Raw genomic sequence first — 24,077 nt, forward strand, 5'->3', positions numbered from 1 at the left:
TGTGTCTGCTTTTTTCAATTGCCAACTTAAAATAATCCTTATGCCAAAGTGGCATATTTGGGGGTGGTATATTGTGAACCCTTCAGTTCCCACAACACATAACACTGTTTTAAAAGTGTCCAAATATTTATTGAGTCCTATTATATGCTCAGCATTATAGGATCCTTGGGCTGGACCCTTGCCCTCAAGGAGCTTACAGGTAAGTGTGGGAAGGAAAATCTTCGCAGCTTCAGACAAGCCCCTCAGTGGGGATTGCTGCTCCTTACATTTGGACAGAGTTTCTAAGTTTACAAGTGCTTCACCCACACTATTCTGTCTTCCATCTGATCATCACAAACAACCCTATGAGGCAGCCTGGTTCTCTTATTTTTATTTTACAGAAATCCATCTTAGAAGTCAAGCAACTTGTCCACCTTGGATATCTGACTCTCTCTGCTTTGCTGCCAAACACACACACACACACACACAGCATTTGCTAGTGGAGCTGGTACAGACTCAGATCTTGACTGGCCAACAGTCTAAACTGGCCCCCACCCATCTTTGTTCATTTACATCAATATCATTAGGCAGACGTTTTCAAGGAAATTTACTCACACTCAGTCTATGACTAGTACAGACTACTCATCTATATGAGCTGGGCATGTCCCTTGGACAGTATGTCCAAGTCACCGTAAAGAATAGCTGAGCTGTTCGAGGGCCGTTCTGCAGGATTTCCTTTTGGTGGTTCGTTTACTGCCTGTTAGTTCCTGATAATGAATGTTAGGAAGAGAACTAAACTACATTTCATTGAAGACACCTAGTTCAGATCTATTCCAAATCCATACCAGGGTCCCTTTTTTCCAGAATCGTCCATAACACTGGGAAATTTGGTAGAAACATGGGTTGGCTCTAACAGCCATTCCCATCTACCCTCTTCTTCCCTTGTAGAGGAGGAAAAGTCAGACACTCCTGCCCCTAAACTTCTGTGCAATGAGCAGTGGTAAGGGAAGTCTGCTAGGGCAGGGGGCAAGTTTCTAGGAATTCTTTTTCTCCCTATAAAAGGAGAGGAAGACTGAAGAAAGTTTTCTCTCGGAGTTCTGACCAGCTCCCAGCTTCCTACTTTTGCATGAAGTTATGGCGGGATGCGAGAGCAGGCGCCAGGGGTTCAATAGCTCGGGAGTGAGGCTTGCGGAATTTAGGGGCGGTAGGAGGAGTCGTGGGGAGGGATCTCGAGGACCCGGAGCTGCTGTCATCGAGGATGTTGGGGGAGCGCCCGGAGGGGACGGGCCGCACATCAGGGCGCACGTGCGGGATTTCCCATTCCAGCTGCTCCGCTGGCCTTTCTCACTCTCGGGGCGCGTCGGTGGGCGGGGTCATATTCTGGGGCGCGGCCAGCGGGGCTTTAGAATCTCGAGTGTTTGCGGCGGGGCCGGGCGAAAGGGTGGGGGCCGTTCTCCCTCGGGGCGTGGCCTGTGGAACTTCAGAACCCGGGTGTCTCGGGGCCAGGGCTCGCGTGTCCCGGCACGGGGTTCCTCCGACTCAGCCTCCCGTTCAAAAGATGCCGAAGGGGCGGCGCGGCAGCCAGAGCCCCACGATGAGCCAGCGGCCGGCCCCGGCCCTCTACTTCCCGTCCCTCTATGACCGCGGCATCTCCTCGTCCCCGCTCAGCGACTTCAACATCTGGCAGAAGCTCTTCGCGCCGCTGAAGGCGGGGGAGGCGCCGGCGGGCGGGGCGGCTGGGGGCCAGCCTCTGCCCCAGGCGCTCCTGGCCCCAGCGCCCCTGCCGCCACCGTCGCCCGGCCTGGGTTCCCCCAGTGAGCACCCCTGTCCCCCGCCCTGGCCCTCCGGCCTGGCCTCCACCCCCTACGAGCCTCTGCGCTTCTTCTACTCGCCACCGCCGGGGCCCGAGGTGGCTGCCTCGCCCCTGGCCCCCGGCCCCACGACCCCCCGGCTAGCCTCTGCCTCCCACCCCGAGGAGCTGTGCGAGCTGGAGATCCGGATTAAGGAGCTGGAGCTGCTCACCATCACTGGGGACGGCTTCGACTCCCAGCGCTGTGTGTAACCTCGGCCGAGCCCACCCTTAGCCTGCCTCTGCTCCCTCCTTGGCTCCAGGCCCCCTGAGCCCCTCACCCACAGTGTGGCCTTGGGCTCAGACTCCAGCTCCCAGGAATCCCTGATCCCAAACCGATGCCCCAGATCCCTGACACTCCATCCTGGATTTCAACCGATTCCTTTGTTCACCATAAATCTGGACTTCACGGCCCCTTTTGCCCCAAATTCCAACCTCCCTCCGTCCTGAGCCCTTTTGTTAGTCTGGACTCTGAGCCTCTAAACCTGGAACTCTGTCCATCACAACCCCCAAGTTGAACTTTAAGCCTCCTGCACAGTGACACTAACACCCTGGAGTTTCACACACACACACACACCCCACCGAGATACACAGCCCCTGTCTCTAGAGACCTGACTTTTAGTGTTTTTCTTAAACTGGGGTCCTCAATGGGAGGAGGGGGAAATAGGTGAGGGTCAGTTGATCTGTAGGGGGAGGTGTAAGACCCAGAAGGCCCAAGGATGTTCGCTGAGGAGCTTTGGGGTCCTCAATTTCTCAGTGCTGGAAGGTTGCCTCCTGTGACCCCTGGCCGCCCTTTCACCAGGGTCCTCGCCTCTACCATCTGGTCTGAGGTCTGAAGTCTTGGGCAGACCAGAGCAGACCAGGTGTGCTGATGTGGGCAGGCTTCCTCTAGTGCGCAGACTGAGTCCTTGCTGTTAGAGAGTAAAGTTGTTAAACCCAATTCTAATCCCAGAAAGACCAAGTTGCACTGTAGAATATTCTACTCCCAGAAGGACCAAACAGCCATAGGCTGTTCCACAGATTTTGTCTTTCTCAACACCTGGCCTGGCTAAGGCTAGCCCCTGACCACTGGAAAAGGGCAGATGGTTCTAGAAAGACCATTCCCATTATTGTGAAATAACAGACATGTTTAGGTCCATGGGGCCATAGGAATGGTCCCCAATTCATCAGGCACCCTGTAATGTCTCCTTCCTCACATCCTCGGGGAGAAAACTCCTGGAATACTTGGGTTTTTCTGAGTCCTGGATTTCTCAACCACCTATTCTCCACTTTGACGTGTTTTGGCTATTAGGGTTTTTTTCCCCTCACCCACCTTGGGTCATAATGGGTTTGGGCCTCATGTAGGGAGCACACAATTGCTTCCCAGAGCTTGCTTTGGAAGTGTTAGAAAAAGCCCTTATGTCTCCTACAGCTAAGTTTGTTTTGCCCTCCTGCAGATAAATTCTTGAAGGCGCTGAAAGATGAAAAGTTACGAGGCCTGAAGACGAGGCAGCCTGGAAAGAAGTCGGCCTCTCTCCCTGAAGACAAGGCAGCCTGGAAAGAAGTCGGCCTCTCTCTCCTGAGGAGCTGCCCACCAGAGCCTAAGCAGCAGCCTCCTTAGGTGTTAGTGCTTAGATAATGTGCCCCGTTTGTTGTCATTTCAGAGATCGTTATTTTTTGTTCTGTATTTACTGCTGTTCTCGTTGCTCTCAGCACAAACTCTACATACAGTGCCCACCTGAGTGGTAAAGCTCATGGTCTCTCTCCTGTCTGTGCTGCTGCTGGGGAAGCACTCTCACGGGGGTTGGAAGCTGCTGCCCAGCCAGCATTCAGGAGAGGAGGGGATCCCCAACACTGCCAAGTCGGGGTGGGGGGATTGGGAAAAGCCAAGGGCAACATATATTTGGACCTGTTGCCGTGACCCTGCTCGGAAAGGATCTTTGAGGACTGGAACAAGGGGTTAGTTTGTTTCCAACAGCTTTAGTCCTTGGAAATGTTTTTAGTTTTTAAATGGTTTTTGGAGCACAAAACTCCTTGATAATCTGATCAAAGCCACGGTCCTTCCTAGAAATTCACGTAGTCAAGAAATATTTGAGTGCATATTATGTGCTAGGTGCCCTCCTAGGCTCTTGGGGCTGGGGATGCAGACAATAAATATAAGTAAACCATAATATGGTATCAGAGATGACAGGCTAAGGGGAAAACAAAAAGAGTAGGGATGAGGATGGTCCCAAGGGTAGGAGGAAAGCAGGGTTTCTTGAAGAGGGAACATCTAAACAAGGTTTGACAAAGGTTAAGGGCGAAAGCCAGGTGACACCCTGCGGGCATGTTTCAGGGGGAAGGGCCGGTGCGAAGGCTGAAGGTGGGATGCTTGAGGGTCAGCAGCTGGAGCAGGAGTGAGCGGAGAGTGGTAGGGACGAGTACAGAGAGGGGCCATTCAAGCGGGACCTTACAAACCATGGTAAGGACTTGGGGTTTTACTCCGAGTGGGATGGGAAGTAGTTAGAGGGTTTTCAGCTGACGAGTGACAGGATCTGACTTGCTCTATGTTGAGAACAGGGTAAGGAGGGACGCAGAGAAAGCAGCTAGGAGGCTGTGGGAATTAATCATTCAGCTAAGCAAGAAGCGATGGTACAGCATTTCTGCCCTTTCCCCCTTGCTGGGTCCCCCTATGGGGCACCCGCTGTGGCCGCCGCCCCTCTGCCAGGTGCTGCCTCTACGGCCAGGAGGAGCCACAGCTCAGCGCAGGAGCATGCAAAGGGTAACGTAGTTGATAGAACAAAATTTTCCATCCAATGTAACGTTTTGGTGCTTGGCATCCAGACTCCCTTGTGCCCTCACTGTGCCAGCAGCACAGTAGATCAAAGGCAAAGAATCCGTCAAGTTTGGAGAATAAATAGGAGTAAGCAGTGAGCCGGGTATTTTAGAAGACAGGTTAAGAAGGGGTGTAGCGGGGGGAAGCCGCCGGCTCTGACAAATAATGCTGCTCGGCCGAGTGAGAGGAGCCTGAGCATTCACTTTTGGATTCAGCAACTTGGATTGAGTACCGGCGATCTTGCCCAGAGCAGTTTTGGTTGAGCAATGGGGGTTAACCCCTGACTGAAGTAGTTTGTGGGGAGAACGGGAGCAGACGACCTAGAGACAGCAGGTGTAGATGATTTTTTACGGAGCTTAGCTTCAAGGAAAGCTGAGATCTGAGAGGAGCCGGCAGGGTAAGCGGGGTTGAGAGAGTGGTTTTTTAAGAAGGGATAAATGACCAGACGTTTGTGGTCTGTTGGAGAATGACCCAGTAGAGTGAGAAAAACTGACGAGGTAGAAGAGGCTCCTTTGACGCACAGCAAGCCAAATGCTGACACGCCAAGGTTTGAAGCGAAGAGAGGGCTGATTTGCGAGGCAGCCAGATGAGAAGCTGCGCGAACAAGCCTCAGGTCCGGCCTGGTCTGCCCCCCAAGGTAAGGGGCTGGGGTATTTATGGGGTAGTGAATAAAGACTCAGGGTGGCCGGAGGCGTGGGGAGCATGGGAAGGTGATCGGAAAAAGGTGCGGTAATTGTCCTTCTGCTCGGGTGTAACTCGGCTACAGGCCTCTGCGTGTTCTGAGGGTGGAGGTTTTAGCCCTCTGATGTCAGAAAGTCACTGAGTGGGGGCTTCCCTAGTGGCGCAGTGGTTGACAGTCCGCCTGCCGATGCAGGGGACACGGGTTCGTGCCCCGGTCCGGGAGGATCCCACATGCCGCGGAGCAGCTGGGCCCGTGAGCCATGGCCGCTGAGCCTGCGCGTCTGGAGTCTGTGCTCTGCAACGGGAGAGGCCACGGCGGTGAGAGGCCCGCGTACCGCAAAAAAAAAAAAAAAAAAAGTCACTGAGCGGACACTGGCACAGGCCCAGTTAGAGGGTCAGTGGTCCTATCCAGTCTTAACCCACTCAGATCGAATTAGACACAGCTGATTCCAAGTTTCTGGACAAAAAATCAGGCAAAAATCTTACTGTTTAAGCTTTGTGCTGCTTGGAGGACACGCAAGTCTTAAAACGACCTTGATTAGTGAAGGCAGGTGAAATGGATTTAACCCACGGTTTCAGAGAGATGAGGAATTGCTGGAATGGTATCCTTGAGTGAACTAGCGGGGTTGGGTGTGGTTTACAGTAGAGGAATTGGCTTTAGATGGAAGCAGAGATGGTTTATCTGTAATAGCGGGAGGTTGTATCTGCAGTATAAGGGTGCAGACGCTGATAGATGGGTAGATGGGGTGGTGGGAGCCCTGGATGTTACATACACTTGCCCCTAAATTTGTGCAGCGACCTCTAGCTTGAGGATGCAAATGTGCATGCCTTTGAGGCCCAGCTGGACACCCTGGGTGTGGTGCCAGGAGCCAGGGGGAGGCTGGCAAGCCCCAGAGCCCCTGCCTGACGGCGGGGTCAGTTCCAGCCACTGCTTCCCAGCCAGGAGTGTGGGCCCAGTGTCAGGCAAAAGCTCTTGGGTTGTAAATCTTAGCAATGAATTCCGGTGTTTCCAAAACCCAATGCGGGACATATAAAGGCTGGACAGTCCCCCCCAGAGTTTGCAATCTCTGTTCTACCCATGGGAGTCTGCCCACCCTGGGCATTCCAGGCCCTGTCTCCCCTCTCCAGGAAGAAGCCAGATTCCCAGTGCCCCAGGCTGGTTGTTACAAGAGAGGCTCCCTTGTTCTAGAAAACTGCAGGCTGGCAAGTGCAGAGAGGGGAGCTAGAGACTCTAGTGAGAATAAATGAGAATAAACTAGGCATCAAGAAAACCCAGCGCAGAGCTCAGGTGGAGACAGAGCTGTCCAGTGGGGCCCTGTTTCCCATTCCCTCTCCAGAGCCCCAATAGCCCCCGCCCCCATCCCTCCAGGCTCGAAAATTGGCCACCAGTTAAGTGCATACTGGACACAGAGGGAGGCAGTTGATGTGAACAATCGAATTCTCACTAGCACCTTGTAAAATAGGAACCGCTCTTGGCATGTTTTACAGATGAGGGAACAGGGGCTCTGAAAGGTGAGGTAGCTTACACCCACCCCCCTCCGCCACCCCTGCTGCTCCTGGGCACAGAGCTAGGGAATGGCAGAGCCAGGACTGGAACTCAGGCCTGTCAAGGTTCACCCAGGCTGTCCCGCGGCATGGGGCGCAGGTACAGGGGAAGCCCTAGTGAGCTATCAGAAGGAAACATTAGGCTCAATACTGGTAGGACATAGTTTGGGGGTCAGCTGAGTTGTTTCCCACAATTTCCCAAGTGAGAATGGGGTTGACGGTATTATGGTGTCACAGCCAAGGTCCCAGGAATGCCCACACCCAGCCCTGTCACCTATCCCTTCATCCCATGGCTTTGGTCACAGATCCTGTTATCACGATGGTGGGGAAGGCAGGTCCTGTGATTGTCAGCCCCTCCAGAATGAAATGGAATGATGCAGGGCCCAGGGAATGTCCTGGACTCCGGCCAATCAGATTAGCAACTTGTACTCTCAGGACATCAGGGCAGAGGGTGCGGAGAGGGAACAGCCTGTGGGTGAGGGACTGAAGTACATCCTCTCCAGTGGTAACTGGTTTGAGCAAGATGGAACAGGAAAGCTGATAGAGTGTGAAACCGACTGTTTATATCATGACGGCTTCATCAATGGATCTGTCAGTCCTGAGGGAAGTAGAGAGTTCAAGTGTGATGGGAAAATCTGCCACTCCCTCAGCCAAGTAAGCTGTGCCCCACTCTAGGGCCAAAGGGGTCAGGCCGGATCCAGCGCCTGCGGGGGCCTGGCTTCTCGGAGCAGGAGCAGAAGAGATGTAATCACCGCTTTAAAGACTTCCCTCTCGCTGGAGGTGAAGGCTGTGCTGGGACCTTTGCCTTTCAACAGCATCTAGATTCCGTCCCCAACCAGATATGTTGGGACGTTATATCTGGGACGTTACTTAACCTCTCTGAGCCTGTCTCCTCATCTGGGAAATGGAGACATTGCTCTCATGGGATGGTTGGGTGGGGACAACAAACAAGGTGATAGATGGGGAACTGCCCCCAGCTGGAGTCATCATGACTGTTTCCCACCCGGTTTAGGACTCAGCCCTCACTGCTGAGCTACTAGGGAGGGGCGGCGGCCTCGGGGTTTGAGCTGGAGGTTGGCCTGACCAGCAGGGAGGGAGAAACGTTGAATTTGCAGGGCCCTAGAGCTCCACCCACAAAAAGTAGCAAGTGGGTGAGCGTGGCTGGGAGGCAGTTTGGGGAAGAGGGTGATTCTTTTCTAGAGAGGGCCAACCACGTTTCTCCCAGGCAGCATCACATCTGCCACATCAGGTGAGGTCAAGGGCTTGGCCCCTCTGGAGGTGGTACCCCAAAGGGAGAGCTTTGGCCATCGCCCAGGCCTCTGTCCCGTCCATAGCAGAGCGTCAGCACATCCAAGGAGCCATCTGTGTGGCGACTGGAGGGAAAGTGCCTGGAGAGGAATCCACAGATGCATCAGTGACGCACAGCTGGAGATTCACGTATTCTAGGGGCTTTTCTGGTTGAGAGGCAAGAGGCCACTCAAACTAGTTTACTTAAATAACAAGAGCAGATGCCAGTAGGCTTGTTTGGTTACAAACAGTAGAAACTTACTCAAGAGAAATAAACTAAGGAGGCGTCCAGGCCTTTAGGAGGAAAGGAATGAGGTGCTACCACTGGACACTCAGCTTCAACCACATTCCTCGGAGAGCAAATGTGATCGGCTCGTCTGGGCTGCATGTCCATCTCTGTCCATGTTGGGGCGGGGTGGCCAGGGTCCTGTGATCGCAGCCCCACCAGAAGCTCCTTGGAGCTGGGGAGCATCTGCAGACACACCACATGTCCCGTCATAAGCCTCACGCCAATTGGCACCAGGGCTTGGAAGCTACCAGGAGCCCAGGCAGTTGCCCTCCTAACTCCCTCTCACTCCACACACCTGTGCACCTCCTGCCTTTCTGATCGGCTTCCTCCTAGAGAGTCACTCGGGTTCCCCATTCACAGGAACTCTTTCCCAGTTCCAGTTCCTAAGAGCAGAATGGGAGTGGCCTGCCAGCTGGCTTTGAGCTTAGGTCGCAAGTCAGGTGCCGGGAGAGACAGAACAGCAAAGGTCCTATAATCAGTGGATGATTCTACGGGAGCCGGAGGGAGGATTCCTCCAGAGGGGGAATAAATGTTAGCTATTCCACCTATCCATTCCCAAACTCCCCCAGGATTATGAATCTCTGCAGAGTTTATCTGAATGCAGTGCACATAAACTAAGCCTGCATGCCTTTACTGATTTGTTCATTCATTTATTCATCCAATGGCTCTGCCAGTGAAGCAGGTTCTTCACTTCTCTGAGCCCTTTTCCTCATGGAAAATGTGCATGATAATTTGTGTTGCGAATTAACTGAGATAATGTGTGTGAACTGCTCAGCTCACCGCCTGACACACAGCTAATGCTCATTCCGAGGGTTTGCCAGGTAAATTTGCATCAGGGTTTCTGGTCATTAACACAAAATCCTTGTTTCTCTCATGTGGGGCCGGGGGAATCCACTAGGTGACAGCATGGATTTAGACTTGGGATGAAACAGCCCCCATCCCCTCATATCCAGGGCTGATATTTCTCAGCTTGTTCTTTATTATCTAGAAGAAAATGCGATTTGGAAATCTTTAGGGAGAAGGAGACACTGTGGCCACTGCAGGCATTCACTGCAAAAATAAACACAGGTGCAACATCAGGCCCTTCTCAGAAGATGCAGGTGGTCGCCTGCTGAGAGCCACGTTCTACTTGCACAGGGAAAATATTTTTCTAGAACCAGTTTCAAGGTGAAAAGCCCAGTTCACATGAATAAAAGAAGCTGGACTGAACTCATTAATACTTATTATCTGCATTGGTCCTCTCTGGCTGCTATCACAAAGTACCATAGACTGGGTGGCTTGAACAACAGACATTTATTTCTCACGGTTCTGAAGGCTTGGAAGTCCAAGATCAAGGTGCTGGCCAATTCAGTTCCTGGTGAGAGCTCTCTTCCTGGCTTGCAGTTGGCCACCTTCTTGCTGTGTTCTCACATGGCAGACAGAGAGCGAGCTCTGGTGTGTCCCCCTCTTCTTATAAGGACATTAATAGCACCATGAAGGCCCTACCCTCATGACCTCACCTAAACCTCCGGAGGCTCCATCTCCAAATACCAAAACACTGGGGATTAAGGCTTCAACGTATGTATGTGGGGCGGGGCGGGGTAGGGGGGAGAACATGTTTCCATCCATAGCAGATCTATGTTGTCTAATAGAACTATCTGCAGTGACAGAAATGTTTTGTATCTGTGCTGTTTAATATGGAAGTCATTAGCCACACGTGGCTATTGAGATTTGACATGTGGCTAGTACACCTGAGCAACTGAATTTTAAATTTTATTTCATTTTAATTATTTAAATTTCAGTTGTTTAAATAGCCACATGGGGTTAGTGGCTACCATACTGGACAGCTCAGGTCTAGATATATATGTATATATTTTTCCCCCTTATTTAATTGATTAGATTGTGTTGAGTTTGGAAAGAGGGAAGTTTGGGGTTTAATGTTGGCTTGGTTTCCAGCATTAACTGATATGGGAGCAGGTCAAAATGGTATCTGTTTACAAACCAGTGAAGTGAAGCCACTGCCTATGGTGGCACAGTGGGTTGGCAGCTGAGCCCACCCGCTCCCTCCAAGTAGCAGCTCCTCCCTGTGTAAGCCTCCAGGAATCTAGGCTCCCTTTTTATCCCTCCTGGAAGTGACTTGGGAAGAGTCACAGGACAATCAGGACAGGCTCGCTTGTCCAAGAGGTGGAGTGTTTGTGCATGTGCACACGCGGGCATGTACACAATCAGGCCTCCTGCAGAAAAGGTTGTGTGACCCTCTGCACGGGAAAGAGCGTGGCGTCCAGATCTGAATTGCTCACTGCATCCTTCCCCATCCATCCCAAAGAAACAGTTTACTACAGGTGCGTTTCAAGAACTGATGTCATTTTATAGTTTGTTTTAGGAACAGAGCAAAGATGCTCTGACGAGACCAGTTCTAGCACCAGAAATGGTGTCTTGGGGTCTGAGTACAAGAGAGACCACTGGGGGTTAGTGACACTCTGGGAGTTTCTCCCCAGCCCTGCCACAACATCACATGATACCAACTATCAAGAACTAGTTATCAAGGGATTTCTCTGTGCCAGATCCTGGGCTCAGCACACTACTTATAGCATCTCATTAACGTTTATAGCCTGAACCTATGAGGAATATGTCCTCATCCCCACTTACAGGGGCACCAAGAAGTGTACAGCTAGGCTGTGGCCAAGCTGCTCTAAAGCCCAAACACTTAAACCCTTAGCTCATGTTTTCTTGACCGGCTTCAGTTTATTATATTTTCCCTGTTCCCCTCCAGCCCACCTCAGCCAGCTGATATGGAGAATGTGTGGGCAAATGTCATAACTGACAAGAGTCTGGACTCCAAGATAAGGACAGGCAAGGTTTCTCCTGAATCCAGCACAGGCGAACTTCACTTTAGCAACGCTGTCCCTGAGCAGTTACATGAGCAGTCTCATGGAGTTTTACTAAATAGAATCTTATTTTCCTCTGGCTTACCATGTGATTCTGGTAATGAGTTCCATGTCATTCTTACAGAGCTGACCATCTTTGCTGCCAGACCTTTAAATGCACCAAGCTCAGGTGTTTTGCAAGTTGCTTGCTAGGACCAGAATGGTATGCCCTGGGTGAGTTGAGTCTTTTGGGTGCTCAGAAGAATGACTCCTGGGAGTGATGGGACCGTGGAATCTGTGGGAGATCTCCAGCCGGTTCCAGCTAGTCTCACCTCAGCCAGGTGATGAAGAGCCTTTCCTATCGCAGCACCAGCCACCTCTCCCTAGGTGTCCTGAGCTCACCCTCTTTTGGGGGTGCTCATTGGTGTCCTGAGCTGTTGAAAAGGGAGGCTGTCCACAGTTGGGGGCTGGAAGGGGCTGAGCATAGCAGTGACTCCTGGTGGATCAATGGGTAATTCTTCAGCTCTGGCAAGATAGTGAGTTTCCCAACACTAGAAGTATTCAAGCAGAGGCTAATCAATCACAATAGTCCATCACGCTTGTAGAGTGCCCTGCAGTTGTAAACTCTGTGTTCTCTCCTTCCAGCTCTATAGTCACTTCACTGACTAGATCCCAGCTTCATTTCACAGATAAGGCTCAGAGAGGGGACATGACTTGCCCAGAGGAGCATAAGTAGAATGTGGTAAAGGTGAGGTTCCAATCTAGGTCTGGATGGCCCCAAATCCTAACATGGGCATCCCTTTAAAGTGTGATAACAGTGGCCTTGACATAGATTCAGAGCTAGAGTAAAACTTTTCAGACCCCAAACTGAAAATATTTTGGTGTCCTCTCACTCCATGCGTGATTTAAAATCAAGGAAATTCTTCCACTCCCACTCAGTGGTGACTACATTGCTTTTTCCCCCTAAATACTAAATTATATTTAAAACCCTCCATCTCCTCCCCATTCATTCCCCTCTCCCTCATTTTGAGTACCTGCCTGGCTGAAGTCCTAATTCTGCTTAATCTTTGACCAGGTAGGCCTCTATAGTGTCCACAGGTCATGGGGTTGATTGCAGGGTAGAAACCGGGATCATTTCCCCAGTAAATTCTCTTCCAATTAAAAGAGTCTAGGATCCTATAATTTCAAAAACAGTTGAGACATCAGTTCATCACATGGTGATTTCTAATATTATGAGAATTTGTAAACGCTTGTTAAAATCTTTTCCTTATGGGGAATGGAGAAAGAACTAGTAAGTAAGAGAAAAGACAAAATGTGAACACATATATCCACTAACACCTTGGAAAGAAAATTACCAGCAAGATGATGTGCTTTATTTCATATGCAAAATTTCCAGGAGAAGATAAACACAATTTCAACTAAAGAAAACAGGCTAATGCAGCAAAGAAATGGTATCACAAAGAAAGAAAAAAGAAAAAGAAATGGTATCACTGCAGAGCTCTACCTGGTTCACCTGTTTAGATTTGTTCCACAGAGCACTATATTTCAGAGGCTGAATAAAAACCCAAGCCCATTCATTAATAATCCAGTACATTCTGAATGGCAGTTTACTGATATGAACAATGCAAAGTGAGTGTTTGGTGCACTGTGGTTTCATTTGTAAAGTACTGAATATATGGTTCCTGAAATCAACAAATACTCGTTGATTCTTGGCAGTTGGCAATTTGTTCTCTATCTCCACTGGTATATTGTGGGTACCTTACTAATCAGTTAAAGATCCTGGGGAAGGAAAGCTGTGTGTAGCCTAATCAGAAGATGCAATTGCAGAGTCTGTTATTTTCTAAACCTAAATGTTTCCAGAAAGAAGGGGACTTCAGTTTTCATTCGACTGGCTCTTATGAGGTAGAAAAATCACTGAATGCATGGTGAGTCCTTCATGTGTTGGGCTTTGTGTCTCAAGAATCAGTCTCCCTTGACCGTGAACTCTGTGAGGGGAGGCGCTGTGTCTTGCTCACCGCTGAATCCTGATCACCTAGCATGGCGTCTGATGCATAGTAAGAATTCAGGAAAGTTTGCTCAGCCAATGAAGGACTGAATGGATGGCTATGTGGAAGCTTCTATCAGTGCTCCCTGTACAGTTCCAGTTAAATGAAAGATTAACAATCAACAGACATGCACATCCCTGGCAGAAAGACAGCCCTGCAGCCCTTCTCCAGGCCTCGTATCTGCTCAAGTCACGGCTTCTGGCCTCAGCCTTTGGTTCTCTTTTACCTGGACCATTAAAAGAGTTGGTCCCTGGGACACAGAAATCTTGTCTGGACCTTCCAATTTTAGGGACAAAACCTTAAATTAGAGAGAAGCAAACTTTTAGTTCCCAAAGCACCTGAATACATGAAGCAATGTATGAAGCAACTCGGGCAATTTGGCAACCCTTTGCTTTCACAGTCTTAAGACTATCCACGCCCTTTCTCTTGATGCTGCCAAATTTGATCTAGAAAATGGACTACTCCATGCAAACAGTTTCCAGCTTTGCCACCAGCCGAAGCATGAGAAATCCTGTCCAACAGATGACTTATCGGTCAACCCTACGTCCCAAATCCAATAGTTTCTAAATGTCCCATAGGTAAGACATCTGGGTGGTAGCCTGACTTTTCATTAGGTTATGTTGGCATCACTGGGAATATGGCTTCAAGAGGTGTGGCTTCCACAGGCCCTGTGGGGCTCCTGTAGGCCTCAGCCACCAGGAGCTGGGTGACAGAGTGGGCACTGGGGGCCAAAGCAGGCCCTTTTATATGTTCCGTGAAGGCCCGGCAGAGTCCAGAGCAAGCACACCAGCCCATATCAGAGACCAGATAACCTGCAGTGTTTTCCCTTCAAGGGTTAGCCAGAGCTCTTTGGCTTGGAGGAGGGGTGGGTGGTGAAACTGTTACGCTAACAAAACCTTATTTCAGTTCCGAGGAGTCAGATGACCTCTCCCTAAATGTGGGCTTGTCTATGTGCAAATATGAACTGGAATGTTGTTAAAATGAAGTACCCAACTGTGCCAACCAGTATTTGTCATAACTGTACCTCCAAAAGGTCATAGAGAGACTCAAAGCAATTGTGTTTCCCTCTAACCATCTGTGTACATTTTACAGTTAACTGACCATCACTCTCACTAATGTTTTCATTACTTGGTTCCATACTCCTTCCTAGGCACATCCTTTCTGGCTTCCAGAGCTCTTGAGTTGGATGCATGACATTTCCTAAAAGATGTCTGGAAACCATCCTTTGGAATAAGTTTGCTCTCCTATTTCTAATGGGGACCAGCAAGAGGGGCTGGCTTTGCCATGTGCCTTTTCCAGCTCCCTGGGGCTGTGTCTGTCAGCCATTCCTGGGATGGAAGTAGGTACCAACCACTTCCTTCCATTTGGTCACGTCATTGGTCCTGAGAGCTAGGAGCAGCCAGAGTCCCGGAGGAAAGAAAAAGCAAATGCGGGAGCAGGGAAGCCCTCCATTCCTGGGCCCACCGGTCCTCTCCTCTGCCGTGCTCTCCACCCCATGGCGAGCCCTGCAACAGCATTTTGCAGAGGCTCTAAGTTTATTCCTTGTCACTGAAGCAAGACAGCAGCTTCGGGGGTGTCTTTTGTACATAGTTGAGCTTTCTTTACAGAGGGGCAGAGTGGAGTGAAGAATCACTCCCTCGGTCTCTAGGTACTTTGTGAGTATTTGCAGAAAGCTTCAGCAGTTAGGCTGAAGTGAGGAACATCACTAGGTTGCCACCCAAATCTCACTGGAGCCACAAAAGCCCAGGGTCGTGTCTCTCCATTAGGGCATAGGGACTCCTCTGAAACATTCAGAGTTGGGTTTTTGGTCTATTTTTAATACAGAAGATAGACTTTCTTATCTCTAACCTCCTTGGCTTCAAGGCTACTTCTTAGTCAATATTCTGATTTCTTAGATCTTTGTATTGAATACAGCCCATCATGGCCTCTGAGTCTTGACAATTCAGTTTCAACACCTGCTAGTAACAGACTGTTTCTTGGTGTTTCCTGGAGAGAGAATCTGGTTGGCCTAGCCCCATGTGCTAAGCCACATTGTTTTTGGTGGCCTATGAATCTGTGGCTCCTGGGTCAGATATGCCTCCTGTCCAACCAGCTTGGATCAAAGGGCAGAGCATGGAGTATAACACATAGTCTCTGGTTAGGTCTAAATATAAGGCTGGCATCACAATTGCTGGGACTAGCAATGGGGAAATAGGTGGTCTTGGGAGTTTATGTCCCAGACTAGCAGCATCCCTGAACTCCTCGGGAGCACTGGATGGGACTTCTTTATGTTCTGAGAAGGGCATGTAAGCAAACATTGGCTTATTCTGCCCCTGGACACCATCTGCCCCAGGAATACAGTCGTGGATGGGCTGGAACTGCTTCTCAGGACCCTGTGAATGGCCAGGGGTGAGCTCTTTTTGCCTGATGAGCTCATGCCCCAGGTTGAGACCACAGGGGGTCTGCCAGACCCACAACTGTCCTTTAACAACCCCCAGCGGGTACTGCTGTGCAACTGATTTGTGAGTCCATCTCACCATCTGGAGTAGGCAAAATGAGGCGCAGGCAGGTTTTGGGGCATGAAAGCCTTTGCCATTTTATTTTACCATAAAAAATTCCAATAGCATATGAACACTGTTCCTGGCAGAGGCCAAGGACGTACAAAGTTAATTAGGAAGCAAAGCATCACATTACAACAGCTATAGTCAAGTGCCTGTTCAGTACTTGCCTTTGCCCAGCATGTCTAACATGTTTGGTGAGAATTCCTGGCCTGGGTTTACCCCCCAGAGTGAAAGCGCAGGCACAAGTACTTACATGTCCTCCAAATCATAGGCAGCAACAGCAAAGCACAGCTCCAGGTGAGGCTGGCTTTTATGGGCAGTTCCAAACTTAGGATCATCTTTGTATTTTTATTTTACAGAATATAAATACTTTAAAAATTTTATAGAACATGTGACAAATTAGTTCAGTAGATGGAAGGAGCTAAAACATTTTGTTGGATGAAACTGAATTATGAAGCTAATACTTTAGTAAGAACATCTTCAAATATACTTTTGAAAGCATTTTCGGATACTTTATGCCACATGCTCCTTACAACCACCACGGGAGGTAGGAAATGCAAAAGTTCTTATACCCATTTCACAGATGAGGAACCAGAGACTGGTTTAACGTGAATTGTCAAGGCCTTGATTATTTCTGCTTTTCTCAAAACTTCCAGACCAACGATATTCCTCTGATTCTATTCGGTCAGACCATCTCTCGACCCAGTTTGTGTGTGGGTTTGGAGGGGGCCAGTTTAGTCATAAGGTAGAGATGGGGGAAAATAAAGTGAAGCCACAGTTAATTTATGTAAAATTCATTGATGGCTTCCCTCCATAATTCACAAAAGTCTGGCCAAAGTCAGAGAATGAAGATAATCAATTTCAAGATTTCATTATATAATGGCTTTCATTAAAGTGTGGATCTGTCCTATGAAGACAAATCCTGCCCCATCACAAACTTCTCTGTTTTTGAAACCTGCATAATCAAAGCAACTTAATATCCTCTAAAAGAATTTGTTTCTGGCACTAATTCTATCGATACTTCCTAAATATCCCTTCCCAGAAACACCCTACATTTTAGCACTTATCACAGGCTAGGATTCTGTAACAGTTCACCTTAAGAAATCAAGAGACTTTTCAATTCTTGGGACATTAACTTATTAAATATTTAGAAGGGAAGAACCACAATAATATCAATTTTACTAGAGACCAATTTTGTTTCAAAAGACTCTATTGAGAAGCTCATCAGTTTTCACATCATGCAAGTGTGTGGCCAGGAGCCATATTAACATCACCTGAGCTAAGATCATTCGTTTCAATTTACAAGTATTTATCATCTGCTAAGCAAGATGTTGTGCTAACTGGGCCTCAGTCAGAAGTCACTTCCTAGACCCAGCAGCATTTTCAATAGGACAGGTGTTGGGGTGGGAGTGGTGGGCAGGTCTGCAAGCACGTGCATTCTCACCCGACGTGGGAGTTGAGGGTGCCCTCGCCTCTCCGTGGTAGTGTCCACAGGGACTGTCCACCTGCTGGCTGCCATCCTGGGGGTAGTGGTCAATTTCAGGCTTTTGAAGGACCTGCCCACTCATGCTTCCTCCTCTGGGTACAAGCTCTCAGCAAAAGCCCTCACTGAAAGGGTCAGTCCAGGGGGGCCATGCTTATGTCACATGACCCTGTCTCCTTGCTGACAGCTGATTGTATAGGCACCTGACCCAAGGGTGGCTCATCGTAGGGGGATGAACTGGACCAATCCGAGTCTCAAGAATTTGCCCTGGGGGCACAGAGATGGCAGCCAGATAAGGGTGGGTAATGAAAGGGTAAAGTTGTGCAGAGTGGGTCCTGGGGTGGATTTTCAGCTACATACACACTAATGAGAAAACAGAGAAGGACAGTAGGCCGAGGGAAGCAGGAGAACAGAGCAGGTATGCAGAGAAAAACAGAGGTGAAAGCCCATGTGGAGAGAGAACAGGAGAGAGCGAGCCAGTGGGAGGACGGCGGTCTCCATCCCTCCCCATCGGGAGCTGTTTTGTTTCCATGAAATGGCCCTGCGTAGGCACACCTGGTCTTATTGCGCTTTGCTTTATTGCACTCTGCAGATATTTCATTTTTTTTATAAATCGAAGGGTCGTGGCAACCTTGTGTCGAGCAAGTCTATTGGCACCATTTTTCCAACAGCATTTGTTCTCTTCATGTCTCTGTATCACATTTTGGTAATTCTTGCAATATTTCAATTTTTTTCATTATTATTATATTTGTTATGTTGGTCTGGAATCACTGATCTTTGATGTTACTATTGTAATTGTTTTGGGCACCATGAACCACACCCATATAGAGGACAAACTTAGTCAATGTTGTGTGTGTTCTGACTGCTCCACTGACCAGCTTTTCCCCCATTTCTTCTCTCCCTCTTCGTGGGCCTCCCTATTCCCTGAGATACAACAATATTGAAATTAGGACAATTAATAACCCTACAATGCCCTCTAAATGTTCAAGTGAAAGAAAGAGTCTAATGTCTCTCACTTTAAATCAAAAGCTGGAAGTGAATAGGCTTAGTGAGAGGAAGGCATGTTGAAAGCTGAGACGGGCCAAAAGCTAGGCCTCTTGCACCAAACAGTTAGCCAAGTTGTGAGTGCAAAGAAAAGGTTCTTGAAGGAAATTAAAAGTGCTACTCCAGGGAAAACACAAATGATAAGAAAGTAAAGCAGCCTATTGCTGATCTGGAAAACGTTTTAGTAGTCTAAAGATCCAACTAGCCACAACATTCCCTTAATCAAAGCCCCATCCAGAGAAAGGCCCCAACTCTCTTTAATTTCATGAAGGCTGAGAGGTGAGGAAGCTGCAGAAGAAAAGCTTGAAGCTAGCAGAGTTTGGTTCATGAGCTTTAAGGAAAGAAGCTGTCTCCAAAACATAAAAGCACAAGGTGAAGCAGTAAGTGCTGATGTAGAAGCTGCAGCAAGTTACCCAGAAGGTACAGCTGAGATGATTAATGAAGGTGACTGTGCTAAACAACAGACTGTCAGTGTAGACGAATGTTGGAGGACAGAGGGAACGAAAAATACCCACCAAACTGAGAAGGCATCTTGAGACTGAAAAATAGGCAGGAAGCTCCATGTCATCAATGGATCAGTTTATTATAGGGTAATTTACTCACAGGGTGCGATGAGATGGACAACGATCCAGAAGCATTCTGCACTGCTGAGGGGCCATGGGGACAATTTTACAGCTAACCTAGAATATGGAGGTATGTGCTTGGAAACAGGATGTACATTCCTAAGTCAAGATTTATGATGGGTAACTAGTCTCATGGGCACCGGGATTATATTAGGGAAGGTTTTCATCATTTGGGGGGACTAGAGAGCATAGAGGCTACCTGGTCCTAATGATTATTAAACAGTATCTATTAACTACAAAGCCTTTGATGACAGAGAAGTGATTCACTGCACAGTACAGTCCTGGGTGAGGTCAGTAAAAGGACAGGAGAAACTAAGCGTCCAAGATGGCATCAGTTATGCTAACAGCCATACAACAAAACAGCCTTATATTAGAAGGGGATATCATCCAGGACTTTCATAGCCAGAGAGGAGAAGCCAATGCCTGGCTTCAAAACTTCAAAGGACTGGCTGACTCTCTTGTTAAAGGCTAATGCAGCTGGTGACTTAAAGTTGAAGACAATGCTCATTTATCATTCCAAGAACTCTAGGGCCCTTAAGAATTATGCTAAATCTACTCTGCCTGTGCTCTATAAATGGAACAAGAAAGCCCAGATGACAGCACATCTGTTTGACAACATGGTTTAATGAATATTTTAAGCCCACTGTTGAGATTACTGCTCAGAAAAGATTTTTTTTTTTTAAATAGTACGGCTCATTGACAATGCACCTGGTCAACCAAGAGCTCTGATGGGGATGTACAATGAGATTCATGTTTTCATGCTTGCTAACACATCCATTCTGCAGCCCATGGATCAAGGAGTACTTTTGACTTTGTCTTATTATTTAAGAAATACATTTTGTAAGGCTTCATAGATAGTGATTCCTCTGATGGATGTGTGCAAAGTCAATTGACAACGTTCTGAGAAGGATTCACTATTCTAGATACCATTAAGAATACTTGTGATTCGTGGGAAGAGGTCAAAATATCAACATAACAGGAGTTGAGAAGAAGTTGATTCCAATTCTCATGGATGACTTCAGTGGAGGAAGTAACTGCAGATGTGGTGGGAACAGCAAGAGAACTAAAAGTGGAGCCTGAAGATGTAACTGAATTGCTGCAATCTCATGATAAAACTGTTAACGGATGAGGAGTTGCTTCTTATGGATGAGCAAAGAAAATGGTTTCTTGAGATGGAATCTACTCCTGGTGAAGATGCTGTGAAGGCTGTTGAAAGGACAACAAAGGATGTAGAATATGACTTAGAAGATAAAGCAGCAGCAGCGTTTTGAGAGGATTGACTCAATGTTGAAAGAAGTTCTAATGTGGTCAAAATGCTATCAAACAGCATTGCAGCTATAGAGAAATCGTTCATGAAAGGAAGAGTCAATCAATGCAGCAAATTTCATCGTTGCCTTATTTTAAGAAATTGCCACAGCCATGCCAACCTTCAGCAACCACCATCCTGATCATACAAGCCATTAACACTGAAGCAAGACCCTCCACCAGCAAAAAGATTGCAACTCGCTGAAGGTTCACATGATGGTTAGCATTTTTTACCAATAAAGTGTTTTTAAATTAAGGTATGTATTTTTTTAGACATAATGCTATTTCACATTTAATAGACTACAGTATAGTGTAAATATAACTTTTATATGCACTGGGAACCCCAAAATTAATGTGACTCACATTATTGTGATATTTGCTTTATTGTGGCGGCCTAGAACCAAACCCACAATATTTCTGAGGTCTGCCTGTATTTGCTCAGTCAGTCTCTACATTTGAGCAAGTGTGAATGGGTTTCTGGTCCTCACAAAGGTCCTTGACTAGAATATCTTCAAGATTGGACTAAATGGCCGCATTTAATTTCTAATACTTGGACCCAAGTCAGTCACTGCTAAATTACTATCTTTCCCTAAGCGTACTTGGCTGTATTTTGTTAGAAAAGTCCAAACTACTTTCTGATGTGTAATAGGAGTGGATTACATTTAAATTCTGTTCTCAAACTTTAAAATAATATCTGTTATTTATTTATTTTTGCGGTATGCGGGCCTCTCACTGTTGTGGTCTCTCCTGTTGCGGAGCACGGGCTCCGGACACGCAGGCTCAGCGTCCATGGCTCACAGGCCCAGCCGCTCCGCGGCATGTGGGATCTTCCCGGACCGGGACACGAACCCATGTCCCCTGCATTGGCTGGCGGACTCTCAACCACTGCGTCACCAGGGAAGCCCCCCTGTTATTTTTTTTTTCATTAAACAATGAGTGCCTGTGTGTTATGTAGAGAAAAGAAGCTTATTTATTGGTAATCGGTATTTAAATCTTTTGATCTATTTTGTTAATTTCTGCCTGTTAGAGAAGCACTTCTTTTAGTCAGGTATTTAAATCTTTCTCCTCCTCCATCCGTACTCTCAGAAGTCTTCTTTTCTTTTTTTATATCGCAAATCTAACAATATCCTACCCATTCTTCCGTCAAGAATGCTCAGAAATTACATGCCCTTCTGCTGAATTCTTAAATTAGCACATGCACCATATAACTTCTTCTGGCACCGGAGAATTGATTCCTACATGATCCACCCTGTCTCAGTCATTAGTCAGCTCAGGCTGCCATACCAGAGAACCATAGCGCGGGTGGCTCACAAACAACAGACATTTATTTCTCACAGTTCTGGAGGATGGAAGTCCGAGATCAGGGTGCCAGTATGGTCAGGTCCTGGTGAGAGCCCTCTTCTGGGTTGCAGACTATCAACTTCTTATTTTATCCTCATGTGGCAGAAAAGAGGGCAAGAGAGCTTTCTGGGGTCCCTTTTATAAGGGCATTAATCCCATTCACGAGGGCTCCCTTCACTAGCTAAGCACCTCCCAAGGCCCCACCTCCTAATACCATCACATTGGGGGTTAGGATTTCAGCATAGAAATTGCAGAGGACACATTCAGTCCAGAGCACACCCTGAAAGAGGCAAGTTCCTATTCCACAGGTACCAATGCATCCTGGATGGTAGGTACCAAGGCATGCAATAGACTTCTACGTTCCTGTACCACGGGATCGCCTCCCCTAATGCAAAGTGCAGAATTGGCTACCTCTCAGTGACAAGCTGCTGTGGCCTCCCCACCTGCCTGTTTGGATCCATGGCACTGAGAGAAGAACACACCCCTGAAGTCTTGAACAGCAGTAGAGAACACCATTTCCTTGATGGCGCTCTCTGGAAAAAGCCAAAATGCCTTTCTTTTCATGAATGCAGAAAACTCACGTTGAATCTAGTTCTGAAAAATGTTTATTATGCCACAAATGCATTGTCCTCATACACTTTAGCTGAAGTTCTTTACATATTCAATTATCTTTTTTCTTCACAAGAACGTAGATAGTCCCTCATATGACCCTTGTCTACTTTTTGAACTTCCTAGCACAGTTCAAGAAACGTGTTGCAGGCAAGCGTGCAGGCAGCATGGTGAAATGGAAAGCAAGCCCGATCATGAGTCAGTGGGCTTGGGCTGGAGGCTTCGGGCAGGTCACTCCACTTCTTCGGACTTTAGCTTCCTTCTCTGAGGTCACCAATGTCCTCTGTGGCTTCTTCAACTGTCTGGAGGGTCATGAGGGACACAGAGCCTCTGGGTTTGCGTGGAATTCTGTGTTCACTTCCACAGGGCACTTTTGACCACCTGCCTTTTCTCAGAGTCAGCTGTCCAGGTATCCATAACCTCCATGAGGTCAGGAGACTCTTCAGAAAAGGGACCACATCTTAGTCACAGAATATCAAACAATGGCGGCCATCTTCACATTGGTGGGACAACACAAACAGATTTGATTTCTTCTCAACTTAAGGTTTTCCTCCCATATACTGCTCTTAAACCGGCAGTATCTCGTTTAAAAGTGTCTGATTTAGCATGCTGTATTTTTAGCCATCGCCATTGACTGACTCAGTATTTCATGGGGTTCTACACAGCTCACCATGATTTTTCTGCATCCTCTTAGCCAGCTGGAGCCAGACCACCGCACACTGTAGGCTCTCCTCTTCTGTGAGTTACTGGTACATCCAAAAAAAAGACGCTGTCTTGAAAGCATGTGCCTACACTTAAATTACCCTAAGGTCTTGGAACTTCATTTTCACATACAGTATTTCCAGGCATTTACCAAGTAGACAAAGTACCAGGTTGATATCATTGCACTGATGAAATATTCATATCACTGATAAGGCGGGACAATGTAGCTGACTTGATCAGACTCATACCGTTTGCATGAAAAGGCTGAGTTTCTTTGGCTCTTTGTTCATTCAAGTGCACAGAATACCTATTTGGATAGACTTAGGCATTGTGTTAATCTGTCAGTAAAATCTTGCACTGTCCACAGTGTTTTGCAAACTGATTTAGGTTTTGGACTACAACAAGCGGCCATTGGTAGAAATATACCATATATACACATGGAAATTACAAAAATACATTTTATTTATAGCTGATTTTTTTTTAAGTAACAAAAAACTAACACTATGAAAGATCAACCAGCATACCAAAAGGACACTACCTAATATCATCAGGACAAGAGGCTTGTTTGGGGATTCCATGACACAGCATCTCCAGAACATTCCAGAAAGGGCAATTTGCCATTGGGAAGTAAAAACAGCTTCTTTGAAAAGTCTGTGCTTTGACAGTTTGACTCTCCCACTCTAATCAATTCCACTCCTACTCTTCTCTCAATTTTAAATTTTCCACCTTCTTCTCTCAATAAAGACCAAAGAAACTCATGAGGAGAATGGAAAGATGGACTCAGAGGGGATGGATACAAGCTGAAGCTAGATGGATCATGGGTGAGAAGGCAGGACAGGACCTCACTCTCCAACAGATACCAAGTAAGTCCCCGACATTGAGCATAGCTCCCAAAGTTGGTGAGGGCACCAGGGTGTCCCCTCCCCTGGGCTACCTGAAGTCAGTAGCTGTTTTGCTTTTGCACTGACAGTCAGCAGCTGGTGCCTTAGGGCTGTGAGGCATTGTCCACCCAGAGCTCTGGAGGCTCACGTGCCATGCCAGGGAGGCTGATTTGCAACATCATGGTCACGAGGTCAGAAGCCTGCCATTTTGGCAAATGTCCTCCTATGTCTATT

At 47.7% G+C, this 24,077-nt stretch overlaps 1 protein-coding gene across 1 annotated transcript; it reads left to right on the top strand.

Moving 5' to 3' along the window:
* Positions 1 to 1,537: 1,537 nt before the first annotated feature.
* On the top strand, positions 1,538 to 3,428 carry C7H11orf91 (chromosome 7 C11orf91 homolog). The gene is made up of 2 exons (XM_060105170.1): positions 1,538 to 2,033; positions 3,265 to 3,428. The coding sequence occupies exons 1-2, from the start codon at positions 1,538 to 1,540 to the stop codon at positions 3,426 to 3,428; spliced, it is 660 nt and encodes a 219-aa protein (XP_059961153.1).
* The last annotated feature ends 20,649 nt before the right edge of the window (positions 3,429 to 24,077 follow it).

Source organism: Mesoplodon densirostris, chromosome 7, assembly GCF_025265405.1.
Source record: "Mesoplodon densirostris isolate mMesDen1 chromosome 7, mMesDen1 primary haplotype, whole genome shotgun sequence".
NCBI lineage: Eukaryota > Metazoa > Chordata > Mammalia > Artiodactyla > Ziphiidae > Mesoplodon > Mesoplodon densirostris.

Excerpts from the sequence above, each read along its gene's own strand:
- C7H11orf91 (XM_060105170.1), top strand. The coding sequence starts at position 1,538 with ATGCCGAAGGGGCGGCGCGGCAGCCAGAGCCCCACGATGAGCCAGCGG. Across the intron at positions 2,034-3,264 it reads CGGCTTCGACTCCCAGCGCT|ATAAATTCTTGAAGGCGCTG; the intron begins GTGTGTAACCTC and ends GCCCTCCTGCAG.